Raw genomic sequence first — 18,872 nt, forward strand, 5'->3', positions numbered from 1 at the left:
TTTTTTTTTTTTTTTTTTTTTTTTTTTTTTTTTTTTTTTTTTTTTTTTTTTTTTTTTTTTTTTTTTTTTTTTTTTTTTTTTTTTTTTTCTTTTCTTTTTTTTAAAAAAAAAAAAAAAAAGATATTTGACCTTCTGTGCTGAAGGTCTCCATCCAAGATTTGCAGTGCTCCATCAGAGCAGTTGCTGCACTTGGGAGGTATGGGTGGGCTCCTGATGACTTGAAAGCTGGTGGTTGGGTTTGTTTTACTTGGGAAGAAGCCTGCCCTCTGTATCCTCATTACGGCTTGATTAGAGTTCAGTGCCTTGACCTCCCACTGGCCGTCTTTCTTTAAGTAAAATCAGATGTTTTTGCTATGAAAGCAATGTCTGCAGTATGAGTAGCAGGACCAAAGGTTTCTGCCCAGGTTTCCTAGGCTGTGCTGTTGCTTGCTTCCTCACTCCCATCTGAAATGTGTGCTGCTTCTGCCCATCTTTTCCAGTTCTCAACTTGCCCTCTCTGTGAACTGTACAAGCTCTTGAGTCGCATTTTGAGCTGGCTGTCTGTTTTTCCTCCTATCCATGTGGTTCCTTTGTAACCTGTTCAGAATGCTCTTTATGTATTATTTTGAGTAACATGTATTTTTCCAATTAGGCTTTTGGCTTCCATTGCTTCACTGCCCCAGACCATGGTTGCTGGGAACTGCCTTAGACCACACTGGCACACTTGCCCACTTGCTTAAGGTTTTCCTGCAGCATTCCCACTCTTGCATGTGTTTCCATAAATTCACTCGTGAAGGGTTCTTTTTTTTCCAAAAAAAGAATTTTTTTTTTAAACTAACTTCTGTTTGGCACAATGAAGGTTGAAACTGCCCCCCCACCCCAGATCACCATGTGGAGTGTAGCCACTGGGGCAAAGCCTTTGCCTCCCCACAGCTGTGGTTGGCCCTTGCTGTGCAAATAGCATGGCCTTCACTGGACGGGATGGAAAGACACTCCTACACCCACCTGTCACTACCTGCTGGAGCTCAGACATGCTGCTCTGAGGCATGGTTTGTGCTTTTAAGTGGCACTGATGCCCAGGTTTCATGTGCAGAGGAGCCTGAACATGCTAGTGAAGGTCTGCCTCAGAGGATCAAGAAACCTGAGACTATATTTAAAAGAAAATGGAACAATTAATAAAAATTGTGAAGCTACTCTGACTGAATGCTGGTTACTTGCAGAAAAATTAGACAAGATGCCTTAAACCAGGTGACTTTTGCCTAGCTGTTTTAGGCTTAAGTACCTCTTTATCACGAGGCCTTTGTGTGGGGCTTGTTCTATGTCTCCTGTTGAGAAGGTGGCACCCGTTTGCTTCACAGTAAATTCAAGTCTGGGTGCTGTGAGCTCAGGCCTTACAGGTGGGAGCTGCTTCAGCTGCTGAAAGAAGCCAAGCTCTTCTGTGAGCTTTCCACTCGAGATCTGGCTAAGGCACAAAGAGTTGTCCCCTACTGATAGACCCTAATTGGCAACAGTTCCTGAAGAGTTGGGTTAGCCGAGTTAAGGCCCTAGTTTGGCTTTCACCCACCTGCTGTGTTCACAGGGAGCAGATTTGCACTGCCTTCAATGCATTTAATTGCAATTACTCCCTGCCCATCAACTTCAGTTCAAGTCACTTTTTCTGCCAGGGCATTTGAAGACAGAATTTTCTTCTGCTCTGTTGTTGGGCTGCAGTTGCTTTGTCAGGTATTGTCCTCAGGCCAAAACCTTTCACCACTTTCAGGGAGCTAAGAGTCCTAGCACTACCAAGAAAAGGTCAAAGTTGCCCTCAGACCCGAGTTGGATATGATAGTCCAGAGCTTGGCCAGCTGATGTGGAGGGATAGTATTAATCTGCAGCTGTCTTGGTGGAGTATTCTGCACAGTAAATTTTGTGCATAATAGCACCTCAATACTGAAGCACATGCAACTCCACAGAATGTTATTGTGAAAATGGTTTGGTTTTCATTTACTGGGGACTCTGTGGCAGAGACAGGCAGCAGTTTAGGCACACTTATCTATCACTTTCAGAGCTACGTCACTGGACAGAGCAGTAGATTAAGATTTACTACTGTGCAGTGAGCAGCTCGTTGCCTTGCACATGCATATATAATGGTGTGATACTGGAGGACAGGCATTCACCTCCGAATGCCACAACCCGTGCTCTGTCTGTCCAGCTTTCAGCCAAGGTCTGCACCAAGTCTGTAAGCATTGTATCTCCACCCCCGAGGTACCCCAGCAACACTCCCCTCACCTTCATTGCTGACAAAGCAGGCAACACTGGGCTTTAGGATATATCAACAAGCAAAGCTTTATTGAATTGATACTCAGTATTAAAAGTGTTACAGTGTGATACACAAAGCAAAGAAAAAAGCAGTGTTTGTGGTTTGTTTTTTTTTTAATCATCTGCAGAATGTATGCCCAAGCACTACAGTAACTAGTATCTGTTTCACAGTAGTTAGTAACATTTAGGAAACTCTCTTGTTCCTTCTAGCAGGATCTCTGCAGAGCCATAAGGAGTTTTTGGCCCCCTCACTGGGCATGAACAAGGGCACCTGCTCCCTGGCCATACCCAAATCCCTTGGGGCCAAAGTTCTTTGCGTAACACCCTGCAAGAAAGATGAACATGTAGTGGCTGAGTCTTCTGGCATGTTAACTGAGGACAGCACTGTCTAGGCTAAGCCCCTCAGCTGCTTCCCCATAGTCACTAAAACATCCCCAAGGGATGCAACACTTAAAAACCATTTTGTTAAGCTGTCCTGACTGAACTCAGTAGCCAGGGCTGTTTGCTCTGTGTAGCTCCCAACCCACTCTGTGAAGGCAACTCACATATTGGTTCTGTGGCTCGGTATCTGTTAAGGCATTTGTTGTCATCAAACCACAGCATTTAATACACATATCAAGTTTATATCCACAATATCATGCAAGAAGGCATGGCAGGATGCTTGCTGGCTTGTTTCCTTACTCTGATCTGCTCTCTGACCCTGGCATATGGCACAGGCTGCTGCATCTCTCAGAATGGGATGTTTTGCTTGATGCAGATGTCAGCATCAGCAGCTTCAGTAATACTTCATTTTTCAGCTCTATTTCTGTGACTTACAGAGCACTTCCATCTTGACATGAGCCTGAAAGTTTCTTATACCAGGACTAAACTAACCATCCGTCCTTGCAACTTATTACCTTGAATCATAAACAAGTGACCTTCGTTTCTTTCCTCACCTTTACAATAGATTTCTCCCTCTTTTTCAGTTAGGGTTGTAGATTCTAGGCTTTTTCCACACTTGGCACATCGGAAGCAGTTTTTGTGCCATGGCTAAGGAAAAAATAAAAAGCAGAAGAGATAGTATAAATACACATGATGCATGAATTGGTAAAAACCCCACATTAATTGGAGATATCTGCATCAGTATTGTTTATATGTGACTGGTACAATGAAAACCAGTTGAAGTGCACCAGTAGCAGACGAGCATCTGCATTTCTGTGAGTGGCCCAAATTCCTCACAGCATCCTGCTCAGAGCAGCATTTAGAAAGATTGGGTTTGCTCTGATCAATTCAGAGCAGATCTTGGCTCTCTGTAGTGAGTGAGTCAGACAGCTGGCAGCCTGACACACAGTTTTACATGGTATTTTCAGAGAACATTCCCTTTCTGCTGAAACATTTAGCAGAAGCTGCACACCCCACAGGACTGTTCCCTCTGAGGTAGAGGGCTTCTGCAGTCTGCTTCAAGTCTGGCATGAGATGATATTGAATCTTCACCTTTGAAATCTAAGGTGATCACTCATCAATCTGCATTTCAAGTGCTTTTTGTTCCATTAACTTGATTGATTTGACTGCTTCCAATGCTAAGAAATGCAATTTTAAGGTAACAGCCTGGTAGTTTGTTCCCTACTGGGACCCACATAGCACACCTTGCTCACTTTAAAGTCCATGTAGCAGGAACAAAACAGCTCATGCAGTTCCTTACCTTTCCAGCTCCTATTACTTTCTCTGCCGCATAAACAGAATCACCACACCTTGAGCATTTCTCTGCCCCTCCAAACTTCTGAGCAAACTTTGAAGGGTTTGGATTTGTAGTGGGCCGGTGAGGAGAAGGTGTGCTGAAAGAAATAGGACATTTGTTGTCTTTTGTTGTACCCTTTTACTAAATGACCTCTTGTTCTTTTATCAACAGGAACAGAGCAGCATCCAACACATGCTACTGCACTTTTGCAAAACAGGAGGAGTAAGTTAGCAGCAAGGCTATCCAATTACACCCCGTGGGGAGAAGGACCAAAACCACAACAACAAAAAGAGAAAGGCCATGCTTCAAAGGATAAAAAGAAGCTCTTGTAAAGGCTAGTTTTCTGAGGAACCTTCTCCTTTTCACTTATCTAGAAGTGCTGAATTCCGTATCAGGACATGGATTTTTCACATAGTAAGCTGCAAATAATTCTGTTAAATTTCTGTCCACTGATCATAATCTGGAACCTGAATGGATCACTGAACTTGGCTGGTGAGCTTGCATCATATACAAGCTAAGCAATAATTTGGGAACTTGCATGAAGCAAGTTGTGAGGCATACCTCAGCTTCCTTCCATATGCTTTTGCTTTACAGCAAGAACTTAATCAGACTAGGAATGTTTACTGTTTAATGGGCCTTTTGGCTTTGGCTACAATTAAGCACAAATGGTTCTTCATTTGCCAGTTAAAAATTCATTCTTCTTGTAGCCCCAGATTCCCAGCTGTCCAAATCCATGTCCAATGCTGAGCATTCACATTTCCAGCCTATTTAGGAGAGTCAGTCGAGACTGGCAGTCACCTCTGTGGGCTCATGCAGAGCCATCAGCAGCTCTGTAATCCATGCATAGCATTAGTGCATCCTTGCCTGCACTAACTCCACATAGTCACCAGTGGGAGCTTTGTGTGGCACAGGTTCAATGCCCTGCATTGAGCTAGAATGGGGTATTTTGCAGCATTCCTATTGATGAACTAAACAAAACCCAGCTTGAAAGACTCCTCTGAAAACAGTACTAAAGGACAAGGGCACCCCTGAACTCAGTTCACTCACCTCTCAGGCTTGATGCCTAGTCGCTCCCCCCTGTCCATGTTCAGTGTTCCTGCCCCTTGGCCATATCCATAACCTTTCGGGCCATACTTTTTCCCATAGCAAGACTTGCAGTAAACTTCGGCATCATGAATCGCTACGGTTGTGCTGTCCAAGTTTTTCCGGCAAACCACTGGAGGAAAAAAAAGAGTTAAACTGCCTTAAGGGACCATTTCCATCAGCACGCATAGTAAGCCAAAAATCAAGTGAGAAGTGATGTTATGGGTTTCCCTGTCCACAATTCTTCTCACTGGGCAATGGGACCACCAGGGATTAGAGGGAGCAAGTTGCCATTTGAATTTGTGAATTATGCTTAGCTCTGTAAAGGGCTGTATTCCCTCCCACCTCTTCATGACCGTGACATTTAAAGCCTGGAAACTTGCTGTGGTTTGATGAATGAGGCTGCTCAGAAATCCAGAGAGGGCAGTCAGCAGTTTCCCTTGACAGATGCCATACAGCATGAAGCAAAAGCCTATCAGTACAGAAGAACCCCTGTCCTGCTCTTTCTGCCAGGGTGGGGCTGGGAAAAAAAAAACAAAAACAAAAAAAAAAAACACCTTCAAGGTTCCCCCCACCCTCATCCACCTCAGTTCTGCTTCGGGGCTGAGCTGGGGCTGGTTCACAGCTGTCACCGGAGGGGTTGTGCTTTTCTGGCATTCCTACATTGTCCTTCAGCACAATGCAAACACTCTACTCAAGGTTACAGTAGAAAGGAGAACTATTTCCTTCTTAAACCTCCTTTTGTATGCCAACTGCATGCTCTTTCCATCTGCAATAGCATTATGCCCGTGATAAAGAATTTGGGAAGAAAACAAAGAAACGGCCTTATGAATTTTTTTGTTTAAAAAGAATTTTAATGTCTTCAAAACACTGGGTGACCTTTGCTTATGGCATTCATTAGCTCCAAAGTTCTTTTTATAAGACACAAATATCCAATAAATAAATCAACTAATGCATGTTTGTTAAGTCTACAGACTTTAACCCCAACAGAACTATGCACTAAGGAAAAGCATATATTCAGACACAGTAGGGCCATTGTTTGACTGTAAGTTCCAGGTTTCTTTTAATAGTAACTCCCATAAAAGGCTGAAAATGAGGCAGCCAAGACATCTAATCTTTGGTTTTTGTGACCACAGCAGAGCTTACAAGGGAAAGGAGCATAGGTGTGCCGAGGCTCGCAGCACCAGCACAGCGTGCTGACATTGGGCAGCAGACTCACTGTGAACTTGCTGGGGGGGGCCAGTTGTAACTGCAGCTTAGATGAAGAGGACTAAACCCGAGTTCTGCTCACATGTGTTAATCACCAGCAAGTGAGGCAAAACAGTATCTCATGTTTGCAATAAGGTAAAATTCTCTGATTCAGACAGACAGGCTGTCTGTTTGCAAAGTAGGAGCCTCTGATTCACAGGGACCCTTTGTTCCCTTCATCTAAGCAGAGGTCTTTTCAGCAGAGAAAGCGATTTTCAATGCCTCGCTGGGCTTGTTGGTTGGACTGGAAAATAATGCTTTGGACTCTTTTCATCTGAAATAAACCACAGGCTCCTGTGCCAAGAAAGTTTAGGCTTTTGGCTGTGCTAAAGCATCAACAACTCAGCTGTGCTTAGGCATGCTGGTGTCCTGGTCTGTGCAGGACTCCAGGGCAGCAGTTTGATAACTGTTCCTTCAGCTACTGCCAGCCCCAAGACCACCAGCAGAAGCCCAGCTGAACTCAGAACAGTGCAAATGGAGCTCTGCCACTGGGCTTTTTCTTTTGCATGAGCAACACTTAAGCCAGGTTTCCAACCTAAAGAACCCTCAGACTCCTGAGGAAAAGGCTGGCAAGAGTGCAAATGGAAGAGAAAAATCATGATGTGCTCTGAGAGCTGCATCCCACTCCTTACACTGGTTGGATAACACCTCTCCAGGAGACAAGCTCTCCCTTTGGGATGCCAGGCCCAGGAAGCATGTGGAGAAGGATGTGTTCAGTTCTGGACCCCTCAGTTCAGGAAGGATATTGAGGTGCTGGAGCAGATCCAGAGAGGAACGACCAGGCTGGTGAAGGGACTGGAGCACAGGTCCTGTGAGGAGAGGCTGAGGGAGCTGAGGTTGTTTAACCTGGAGAAGAGGAGGCTCAGGGGATTTCTCATCACTCTCTACAACTACCTGAAAGGAGGTTGGAGCCAGGTGGGAGTCAGTCTCTTCTCCCAGGCAATCAGCAATAGGACAAGAGGGCACAAGCTTAAGCTCTGCCAGGGGAGGTTTGGGTTGGATATTAGAAAGAAATTCTTTACAGAGAGAGTGATCAGGCATTGGAATGGCCTGCCCGGAGAGGTGGTGGATTCACCATCCCTGGAGGTTTTTAAGATGAGGCTCAATGTGGCACTGAGTGCCATGATCTAGTAATCACAGTGGGGTTGAATCAAGGGTTGGAACTGATGATCTCAAAGGTCTCTTCCAACCCAGTTAATTCTACAATTCTATGAAACAGGAATTAAGCCCAACATGTGATAAACAAAGTCATCTCTGGCCACTGCCATCCCCATTGTGTGTGCCACCTGAGCCTGGTATATCTCCTGTGGACCAGCACCTTGCTGCTGTGATCCCCCCAGCTATGCCAGCAAAGATTTTGGAGGGGAATACTTACTGCAGAGGAAGCAGCACCGGTGGAAGCTCCTCCCATCACACTGCACCTCCTCAGCGTGGTAGACGGTGCGGCCACAGGCACCACATTTGTTGCCACCTCCCCAGTTTGGCATGGTGGTTCTGTGTGCCCAGCCAGGCAGGAAGGGAGAAGCGGAAAGGTTTGTTAAACTCAGTGTCCTCCACCACCCTGGCCCCAGGACTGCTGGTGTAACAGGCTCCTTTAAACCAGATCTGCAAAGTTAATGTACCAGAGCACAACCCTGAGATTTCACCAACTGTTTAAAAATGTGACCTTCTACTGCATGAGAAGTTTTTGGGATTAGCTCAACTTCCCAGCTCTTCAGATCCCAGACCAGACTTAAAGGCTTAGGCAGGCTCTCTATGGCTATTTGTAAGAGCAGGTGAACTGGCAAGGGGAACAGAGACTGCTGCTGCTGAACAGCAAGAAAAACCAAGACACAGTCTTCACGAGACGTGTCCTCTGTCCCTGCCTGCGGATTTTGAAAGTTACATAAATTGGATATGCACAAATTACAGTTTCATGCAGCACAAGGGCTTTACTGTACCTTAAACGAATGCCCCCCAGACACATATAATTTCAGTTTCTATGCTTCATTAATACTGGGCCTCTCATCTGATAGAAGCAAACCAACTGTGCCAACAATGGCATTTTGTTTTACTGCAGGGCCTGTTGTTTGGGATGTGGTACAAGCCAAAGTTCACCTCACTGGAAAACCACTTATTAGAGCTGTAGGAACATTCTGAACTCCTTTGAGATCACACCTGCACTTCGAAGAAGTTTAAGGGAGATTATTTCCCAGGGACTCACTGGTATTACATGAACTGTACCTTTACCAGACAGGTGTAGAAACCAAACCAAAGTGCTTAAGGAGCCACAGCTGCTTCAAAAGGAAGTAAAACTCCCTCTCACACATTACATGTTACTTGGAATGGACACTGATGGCCGGTGAGGAAGGACAGGCATCTCACCCATCATGTGAACCAAATCTCCCGCATAAAGCCAGAAGCAGTGACTTTCCCATCTCAAGCTGAGCTGCCCCCTCACCAGCTCCCCTGCACTCCCAACATCACCACCAGCCGCTTCCACCCTGCTTGACTGGGAGCTCCTCCTGCTCCTCCTGTTAACTGTCTGGGTTAAAGTACCAAAGCCAAGGACAGCCCATCACCTTCAGCTTTTCTGGGGTTTTCCGTCTCCTGCCACCACTATGAGATAAGTCTTCAACAAACAAAGTTATCTCCTAGTCGTCCTTGAACTGCCCTTAACTTGTGACTGCTGGGTAATACTGATTTGCTCTCCTGCAGCGCACCACCAAAGGACCACCTCTCTCAAGCACAGAGGCCAACAGCAGCCAGAGACAGGGTTACCGATTCAGCAAGCTTAACCCAGTGGGGGAGTCACCCCCACTGTTCCATCCTGATCCTTGTTTCAGAGAAGGTTTCTGGAAGAGGACCACGGGTTTGCCCACTGGAAGCCCAGAGGGCACCTCCTGCCACCCTACCCCACCAGCACCACCATTCCCTCCCTGCAGACTCCCCCCAGCAGCACTGCAGGACAGGTCAACTATCAGGAAGGGAGGGAAGGAATTTGTTGAGAGCTTCTGACATTTCTTTGGAAAACTCACCTCTAGAAGCTCTCCTGTGTTGGCCAGACAGGGAGAAGATACACGCAACAGCATCCACACACAATGCCCACAACCTGCTGCCTTGTGTCAGCTTTGCTGCTCGACCCTCTGAGCCAGGAGCAGAGGACTACTGATCTCCAGTTGTCCCACTGGAGGACAGAGAGGAACTGGAAGCTCCACCACAGGGATCCAGACAGGAGCACTTTGCTTCAAGATCCCCTTTCTTTAAGGGGCTCTTCTCACCAACATGTGGGACAAGCCTCAGCGCAGAGCAAGGCACCTCGAGCTCCTCAGGCAAGGCAGATCAGACTCACAAATCACAACTGAGAGCAGCAGTTTTGGATGCGTTACGTGACCCACATTACTTGGTAAAACAAGCCTCCTGTCCAAGCAGCATGACCAGCAGTTCAGCAGTTTTTGGGATGCAGGGTAGGTTGTGCGTTTGCCAAGACATGCTGCCAGGTAGCTGCAACAAGACCTTTGTCCAAGACAAGCAGACAGCCATTCATGGCATGTGGGAAAATAAGATTAGTTTATTAACCTAAATTGGGGCATCTTAGGTACATTCCTAAGCAATAGCTTAGGAAACTTCCTCAGAGTGGCTGAGCAGTGCTATTTGCACACTGACACCAATTACTGAGATAGCCCTTTGTTTAATACTTCCCCAGGATTAGCATCATTACTGCTCCATGGTTTAGCACTAATACCCTGACCGAGCTCATAAAATTAGTTTTATGACGTTTCCCACTTTGCTTTTGTCATTCTTGGCACAACCATAGGGTCTAAAAATTAAGATTCCATTTCTTTTATTCAAGTGCTTGGCTGTGCTACTGCACAGCAGCTGACATCAATCATGGCAAAGAGCGTCCTCAGTTAAAGTGAATATAGACTGCACAAAGCTTTGGAAAAGGAATGCATGGACTGGGGGAAAAAAAAAAAAAAAAAAAAAGAAGAGATTCCTTTTCACTCTGTATGCTTTCCAAAATGTAAATGGCATTTGGTACAAGAACTACTTCTGTCTTGTCCTCTCACCATCTCCACTCACGTTCTTTTGTGCATTTACATGAGCGTAAATAATTTTAACCATTTTTTTTTAGCAAGCAATAGTTTTCATGCACACTAGAGCCAAGGACCTGAATCAGGTTTCCAGCTTTATCCCAGATTTCCGATGTAATATTGGGCAACTCAGGGTGCAGCTCCACCCTTTCTTCCCAAGGGAGACAAAATAATAGACGATCCAGCAACCACTAGCTGACTCAAATTGTCTGATAAGGACTCTGAGAATCCATTAAATGAAGAACAAAAAAGAACTGAAGTAATTACTTCAAGGTGACCATAGTGTCTTCCATAGGGGACGTATTTCCATTTAGCCTCCCCATGATGTTCCCACGACGGCTTACATGGGAAGAATGCCAATATTTTCTCAATTCCCCAACAGCAAGAGCTGCCCTTACAGCAGCGGTGCCCGGGAGGCACCTTGGGGCAACAGGGCTGGTGACTTGAAGAAGTTCTGCCGTAGGACAGTGCACAAGCCTGTCTCCCTGCTCACAGGTGACTCTCTCAGCACCATCTTGGAGCCTCGCACTGCCCAGATCTCCTTCCAGAGCTCCACAGGTAGCAGTTTCAGAACTCATATGCTACCTTAAGCCTTCCTTGCTCCCTCAAAACTTCTTGGCTAGTTCAGGCAGCTCCCTCTGGGGAGCTCAAGAGCAGTAATTAAGCATCCAAGTGACCTCAGTACCAGCACCAACTATTCTGACTGTCGGCTGCAGGTTTGTTGGCAGCTATTTGAACCCAGCCAAGCGGGGAGCACGCTACTCGGGCAAGCCACGGCAGCCGCCAGGTCCTTTCCAACCCGTTTGTTAACAGCAGCTCTAAACGCAAGAGGCCTAAGCCATCCCAAGACAGACACTGAGGAATTCCGGGCTATTCAGTTATCCTGGACGGCTTTTTCGGCGGCCAGCCGGCGAAGCCCTGTGCGTGGCAGCTCGCTCATTACAGCAAGCCCAGCAGCACGGACGGGATGAGCATCGCCCCTCGCCCGCCGCTCCCCTGCCGCCGGAGCCGGGTCCCGTCGTGCCGTTCACCCATCCCGGCCCGGCCCTGCCCTGCCCTGGCCTGGCCTGCCCCGGCAGAGGGTCTGGCCCAGCCCCTGCACCCCCTGCCCTCCCGCTGCCAGCCCCGCACTCACCGCAGCACTCAGCTCGGCGCGTCTCAGCCCAGCGCGGTCCCGCAGTGCCTTAAAGAGCCGGGGCGGAGCCTTGTGGGCCCCGGCCCGGCCCCTCCGCCCGCCCCCGGCCCGCCCCGGGCCCCGCGGGCAGCGCCGCCCCCGTCCCCACGGCCGGGGCATCCGAGAGTGGGGGCTCGCAAGGGTTCGCCCCTGCCGTGGCCACCCCCAGGACGTCCAAGCTGCTGCCTCGGACTGCAGGACCCCAGCCTGTGGTTTTATCCGTTTTTAGGATTTTGATTTACATTTTAAACTTCTTGCAGGCACCGTGGCCGCGTTTCCCCGGAGCGCGGGGAAGGCGTGCAGGGCTCGGAAAGAGGCTTTACCTGGACGTGAGGAGCGGGCTGGGGCGGGAGCTGGTGCCCTGGCTGTGGGAGCCTTGCACTGCAAGTCGGCACTGCGGCTCCCGCTGAACCACTGATCCAGCGGGGACTCATTAGGAAGGGCCTTTAATAGTTTTCACAGGAGGCCGGCAATTAGTGCTGTCCACACCAGCCAGCTCCCGCTGGAGAAAACAGCGCAGGGCTTGAGCTGCTTTTTTAAAAGCGTCCCCATCTCTCAGTGTCCCAAGGCTGTTGTGTGCTGACTGGATTATGCGCGGGGCATCTAGAGGGAGATGCAGGTTTATCCCCTCTATTAACCCAATACCAAATCATCTACTCATTGACTGTAGGAGTGCCAGGTTGTTCTGTTTCAGCAGCAGGAGTTGCCTCCTCAGCACCTCACAAAAAAACCCTCCAGTGCAAGCACCGTACGGCGAGATGGGCTGACAGTAGGTTGGGTGTGAAATCTGTGCTGTAGGGCTGCTGGTGCAGGCAGCTGGGTGACATTTAACCTGCCTTGTCCAGTGACTGGTATATGGGGCCAAATTACCTGTGCTGTGAGACTAAACATTACCTCCATACCAAGATTGGGAATGAAAAAGATTAGCTGTCCTCTCCCTCTCAAATGTTCTTCCAGCGTGCTGCAGCCTGTGTGCTGGCAGCTGCAACTCACTGAGATTTTTTCCTTCCCGCTTATAATTTTCTATTTGCAATGAATGGTGAATGACCAGATTGTGCATGATTTATGCGCATCCCGGAGCCCTGCTCCATAAGTGAAGCCAGTATTGGTTCCTGTGGAACAAGGTGGTGTTCGCTGTAAGCAAGACCAAGAGTCTGACCTCAAGCATCATGGCAACAATTTTAGTCTAGGTTTTGAGGGAAGCGAGCCCTATGAAAAGCAGAAGTATTAGCAATAGTTTCTTGAACTGGAGGGAGAGGATCTCTTGCAGTCAGACAAATAAGAGGCGTATGAGTCACAGCAGGCTGACTCCATTTATTGCATGAAAGGCCTATGCTCTCTTGTCCAACCTGTCCTGAACCCAGCTCTGCTGGGACTGCATGTGATGATGCTGTTATTTACCATGTTCCCTCAGGCAGCCTCCAAAGCTATTAGATTTCCCCTTTTGACAGTGTTTCCTACAGACTATAAAAAATAAACAGCAGAGATCGTAAAGGGAAGGGAGAAGCATTGCAGTCCTAGTGAGGACTGACTATGCACAAAAAAAGGAAATTCTCACTGTGACTAAGGGGCCATGCTGGTAGGAAATAAAACAGTCTTCAGTGTTGAGGCACTGCTGAGTGAGCTAGAAGACAATCTGACATCCAGTATTTATTTTTCTCATGTTTAGTACTTTGTCAGAAACACAGTAACTGTGAGGTTTGAACATAAATATATAATTAAGTCCATTACTATAGGAACAATAATAAGGAATACATTACTACAGCACTTGGGAATAATACCTAGTAACGAAGGAAAACAAAACCAAGAATGAAAACTTTCACCACATACTTTATTTTTATTGTTAAGGACAATATTCTATTTCTATCCATACATTTTATAAATATAAGTATGCATGTGTATATCTATTATCTATAATCTCTAAATACATAGTTATTTTATTTATAAGCATAGTTTTTCTATCTACTCAGCAGATCTCTTCTTCTGTCTGTCTTTCCTGAGAGCAAAGTTCAGAATTTAAGATAAAGCCTGAATCCAGCCCTGCTGCATTCTTCCTTGCTGTCCTGCAGTCCTTCATCCTGTCACCCTGAACATCCTTGCCATTGACTGAGCAGCCCCACTACCCGCTTCACCCTCCTTGCCATCCTCCTGACCCTATCTTTCCCTGTGTTCCTGCCTGACACCTGCCCTAAATTCCTTTCTGATTTTTTGCCTAAAATCTCAGATGATGCCTCTTTTCACTGGCCTGGGGAGGAGCTCCCACCTAACCACTGTGCCAGGCCCCTGCAGGCGGCCGGGCTCCTGCAGCCTGCCAGCTTTTTGTCTGGCTTCTGCCATTTTGAGCACAGCAAATTAGAATTAAGACAGTTTATTTCTGAGAAACAGTGTTCAAATGTATTAGCAGCTCCCGTTAATTTCCCCTGCTGATTTGGCAGCTCTATGACCTGGGGTGTTTGCTTCTCTGTTTTTCTGCTTCCTTGGCTATGGGAAAGCCCAGAGGCTCTACAGAAAACTAGTTCTTCCTTCACTTGTAAGAAAGTAACACAAAGTACGTTCATCATCTCAGAACAAAATTCTCAAGGTTTTAGCTATGCCGTAATTTTATGCAAAAGTTGTTTTCCATGTTTCGGAGAGCTGAGTAAATTGTCAGCTTGTCTGACCTAGTTACTTTTCAAAAGACTTGTCACACATCAGTTATTCAGGCCTTTTATAGCCACTAAATACCTTCCACTCACCTGGGATTATCTTATCCTCGTTTGATCTTGTAAGCATAGTCCCATGTCTGCTTGTGGCAGAGTCAGTCTGCTTGCTCTGCTGATAATCCTTGCTATCATTTTATGAAAGTTTATTCTGGTTAGTTTAGATTTTACTTTGCAGGGGTTCTAGTCATAATTTGACACTGTTTTTGTCAGACCTAGTTTTATCCAAATGCTGCTACAGCTTATAGAGCTCCCTTAATTATGTTTGTGGAAGAGCATAATTTGAACAATTTTTCCTATCAGGAGAGGTGTTTTGAAGCTAGCGTTAGGGTTTATTGTTTAGCAGCCTGCAAGGGAAACCACCTTGCAGTGGTCCCCATGGTACTTGGTTAATTTCTTACTGGCCATCCCTCTAACTAATAAAAGGGATTTTCAAGTTACTTGTATGCAATATCAGCTAGTGAAAAATTCATTTGTGCCCAGCATTTCCCAGATTTGCCCTATCCTAGAAGGGAATATGTTGTTTAGCTAATTTCCTTATCTAAACATTTATGCATCTCAAGAGTGCTATACATTTATACTACTATAAATATGATAATGATAACTCAATGAAATTTGCACAAATTAATGAAAATACAGCAGACAGTTCTAGAGTTTACCAGAGCTGTGATTTTTTTTTTTTTTTAATCAGCGCTTTAAATCCAAAGTACAGATCCAGAAGACATTCAGTATGAGAAGACTGTACTTTCTAAGCTTATGGGTTTCTTTATTATTTGCCATATTTATAAATTATTTTACTTTCCTTTAGTGGCTCCAAGCACAAATGGAGGCAGCTGTAGAGTTGCCCACTGTTGGAAGTATGGCTCCTTGTGAGATTTTAAGGAGACTGAGGAGTAGGTTTTGACTCACAGGCTCTCAGATTTCTCTCCAGCTCAGCCAAGCTTTCGGGACTCAGTGTGTTCCTGGTCCCCTAGAGAGAGGGATCCATTCATTCCCAGGTTCTTGCATGCAACACTTCAGCCTGATGTGAGGTTTATCTAAATGAAAGAAACGCATGGTTTGCATCTAATCCTAAATATATTTAGTGAGGTAAAGCACAGAGTAGGGTGCTGGTGATGCAGTCATCAGGTGACAGCACTGTAAAACCACAGCAAAACATTGAAATTACTATATTGGAGTTCTGGGGTTTTGAATAGAGGTTTTGGAAAAGGCTAGTGAAACACGAGCTTTATTTCAGATGCCAGCTCAGCAGAACACTAGTACCTGGACTAGTTATGATGTCACCTTGCTGGCAGGAGGGATAACTTAGGCTGAAAGTATTGATTTCTTTAATAAAGCTCAATTTATTCACCATATGCTCACAAGGCCAGATTATCCCTTGTGTTGTGCCATGGAAAAACCTGCAGGCAAGAGCTTCAGTAAGCTCAACCGTGTACAAGTTCTGTTGCTGACTGACAGGGCATCATTAGTGCAGGACAAAATTTGAGGACCCACCCAGCTTGTTCCAATAATACTGTTACTGATTTTGAGAAGGGCAAGGAAATGTGCTTAGTATTAGATAGCAGGCGCAGAGGGGATCACAAGGTGAAATGGTCTGACTGCTGTTTTTGTGAAGCTTCCCAGCTTCATCAGGCTGCTGAGGGAGTTACCTGGATAGCAGATGGCAATCTTGCCAAATCCATAACGTCAAAAAGTAGTGCTTGGGCTTAAAAAAAGAGTCCATGTGATATTTTTTCCTCATTGTTCCCTTTCCCAGTAATACTTAGGACTCTAAACCCTTCTCCACCACATCAGCACCTCTGCATGTAGCTACTTGTCCTGACAAGAAGAGGAAGCTCAAAGGCAAGACATGCCAGGGTGTTACAACACCTGCAAACAACCTTCATCAGAGCCACGGGCAGTCTTGTGCCAGAGTTCCCTGCTAACTGTTGTGAGAAAGAAGAGGGTGGATTGTTTCCAAGCTGCATTGTGTTGCCATTGCGTGAAGTTCCTGGCATCCTTTCATCAAAGGAAAAGCATTTCAGACTCCACAGAAACAGCTAGAGGATGGTCAGCAGTAAACCCAGCAACGTGCTGATGCTTGCTGGAAACCATTATGTCTTTGGTATCCCTCCCCCTGGCAGCATAACATGCTAAGATGCAATGATGCTTCGCCTTTCCCAGACTAGGAACATCAGATCGAGGGAGAGGGATTAGAAAATCTGGCAGAAAACCTACCCAGCCTGAAGGGTAATAAGCTACTGAGTGTGCTTGGGCTGGTAACTTTAAGCATGTCACCTTGCAGCCGGCAATACTTTAATTACCCTGTCTGCCTGCAGAGGGGCTCGGTGGGATTTTTGTTCTCATAAACAAAACACGAGCATTGGACTGCTATTGTGCAACTGACTGTAATGCCAATAATAAGCACTTGTCATTTGGGAGTGTTTGAGCCTGCTATGTATGAGCCTGTTTTTTTCCAGGAGGAGAAAAGGAAAGGGTAGATATAACTCATCTCAAATTGAGTGTCCTGGTGGCAGAAAGACAGAACTCTCCATAAATGTGATTGTGCTTCATTAACAGACCATTGCAGGGTAATAGGTGACCCTGGTCACCAGCTTAGTGGTGCTTCTAAGACTGGATGTTGCAGCAGCAACAGGAGCCAGCCATAAGCTACAGCCCCCCTCTGTTTCCTTGCCTGAAAACTAAACATCTGCAGCAGGCTCTGTCCAAAAAGCAAGGGTGCAGGCATCTTGCCAAGGGAGACCTGTACCTGAGAGTTATTCCCAGCCTGCAGGGCTCCTGGTTTGGTGCATAGCAGTTGTCAGTGTGAGCCCCTGCAGTGAACCAGAAGTAGCACTTCTAGTGTTTTTCTCCAGAGGATACCAGCTACAGGTGAGGCAGCATTAGCTCCTGCCACCAGAGTGAATTTCCATTAGCTCTGGATGGACCTGTTTCTGGTGTGCAGGATCCATGGCAGCAGCTGTGTGACACAACAGTAATACCTCACGTCTGCGTTTTGAAGCTGAACTGTTAACCTCAGAGCCATCTGAGGAGGAAAGAATACTGCATGAGTTAAATCAGCTAATGCTGGCTATTAATTAATCCAGTTATCATCACTGGTTGGAGTATTTTAATTACCTGTACCACTAAATAATTATTTTAATTATTTGAACCAGTAAAACTAGGCAATAACAGTACCATGGAAATGCTGATTATATGCAAGGGTACTTGGAGATGCGTCTGTGATTGTATTGACATAAAGTATTGCACAGTGAGCACCTAGTGGGAGCTGCCCAGCAGAAACTGCTCATCTGAGATGCTGCTTTCCACCATCAGCAAAGATATCCATCAACCAGCACTGACACTGGTGCTCCCCTGGTCCTTTGGCCCCAGTGCTCTTTCCTACTCCCATTCCTGCCCAGGCTTTGTCCCTCTTACTGCCCATAGCATTAACCAGGGTGCTCGATGGTTCCCAGTTAAAACTAACCGCGCAAAAATCATACCTAGAGGCAATGCTGTATCATCAGCAACAAATCATTGTAAGGCACTCTGCTTTTCTGTATTTTCTTTGGATAGAAATTTATGACCCCCTTCCACACACAGCAAGTGAAAACAACTGTGCTTAAGAAGAGCACATTGGCCAGCTCTTGCACATCACACTACCTTGGCAGTGAGCCCTCTTTCTTGGCACAAATACAGAAGCACTAGGAGGCTACAATGGTGTCTGCATGGCACCAGTGGTCAGTTTTCAGTGCTTGGCTTAGTCATTATTGTTAATGCTGCATTCAAATTATGACAACCATCGTCATGTAGCACATGGTCCGTAACAGCCACACACTGTCCTGCTAAGACACACCAGCGCCAGTAAAACTCAAATCTCCTTTGCTGAGAACTATGGGTGTAAAAAAGCAGTGCAAGAGCTGAAAGGATTCCTACAGAAAATTTACCACTCAGAAAGGAAGATGCAACATCAACAACAGTGGAATTCCATGGTCAGGAAAAAGCCCCAGCAATTTCCAATATTTTCCTTAATTGGATTACAAATGTCACCTTTGGAATACATTTAAAAATCAATTATTCTTTTCTCTTTGTTGTGCTGTCAGTTTGTTTTTTACACTTCATTAAGCAAGGCAGTGAAATGAGGCTGTTTTGCTTCTTATTGATTCTGCTTCATGATCAAAGCAGATCTAAATGTTAGGCAACAGTGAATTTTTTCTAGTACAGATGAGATAGCTAGGTGCACAAACTTTAAAAATTAGTTCATATCTAGTCTTGCTTGAGATGTAGATTCTTCCATACAGCTAATTAAGAGACACATTACGCCATGAAAGAGGTTTTATGGAGGTTGGGAAGACAGCCTGCTTAACCCAAAATTTAAAATGTGAGAAACCAGACTAACAGAAATTGAAGGGGAGGTGGTTGAGATTTATTGTTTAAAAGGAAAGGACTAAAAAAGGATTAAAAAAAAAAAAAGGTTCTGGAGGTTGTTTTGTAGGTGTAAGTGGGGACACTATGACAGGCAGAAGAGAAAATGTGAAGCTCGGAGTGAGCAAAGGAAGCAAAGAGAATAAAAAGGGTAAATGGGGGAAAAAAGATGAGTGGTATTAAGGGAGGCTGGGACA

General features: G+C 45.8%; 1 protein-coding gene across 1 annotated transcript; it reads right to left on the reverse strand.

Moving 5' to 3' along the window:
* Positions 1-2,279: 2,279 nt before the first annotated feature.
* CSRP2 (cysteine and glycine rich protein 2) lies at positions 2,280-7,819 on the reverse strand. Its single transcript, XM_027886795.1, has 5 exons — positions 7,701-7,819; positions 5,042-5,210; positions 3,959-4,091; positions 3,213-3,306; positions 2,280-2,602 (listed from the first exon to the last, which is right to left on the reverse strand). Exons 1-5 carry the CDS (start codon positions 7,810-7,812, stop codon positions 2,526-2,528), a joined length of 585 nt encoding a protein of 194 aa, XP_027742596.1. The 5' UTR covers positions 7,813-7,819; the 3' UTR covers positions 2,280-2,525.
* Between the last annotated feature and the right edge of the window lie 11,053 nt (positions 7,820-18,872).

Source organism: Empidonax traillii, unplaced genomic scaffold (assembly GCF_003031625.1).
Source record: "Empidonax traillii isolate 1590-97213 ecotype Southwest subspecies unplaced genomic scaffold, ASM303162v1 scaffold195:size1760703, whole genome shotgun sequence".
Classification (NCBI taxonomy): Eukaryota; Metazoa; Chordata; class Aves; order Passeriformes; family Tyrannidae; genus Empidonax; species Empidonax traillii.

What these genes read in the sequence shown, in the direction of transcription:
- CSRP2 (XM_027886795.1), bottom strand. Translation starts at nt 7,812, where the DNA reads ATGCCAAACTGGGGAGGTGGCAACAAATGTGGTGCCTGTGGCCGCACC. An exon ending in AAGTAATAGGAGCTGGAAAG is followed by an intron (nt 3,307 to 3,958) that starts GTAAGGAACTGC and finishes TTTTTTCCTTAG; the next exon opens with CCATGGCACAAAAACTGCTT. An exon ending in GGGAGAAATCTATTGTAAAG is followed by an intron (nt 2,603 to 3,212) that starts GTGAGGAAAGAA and finishes TCTTTCTTGCAG; the next exon opens with GGTGTTACGCAAAGAACTTT.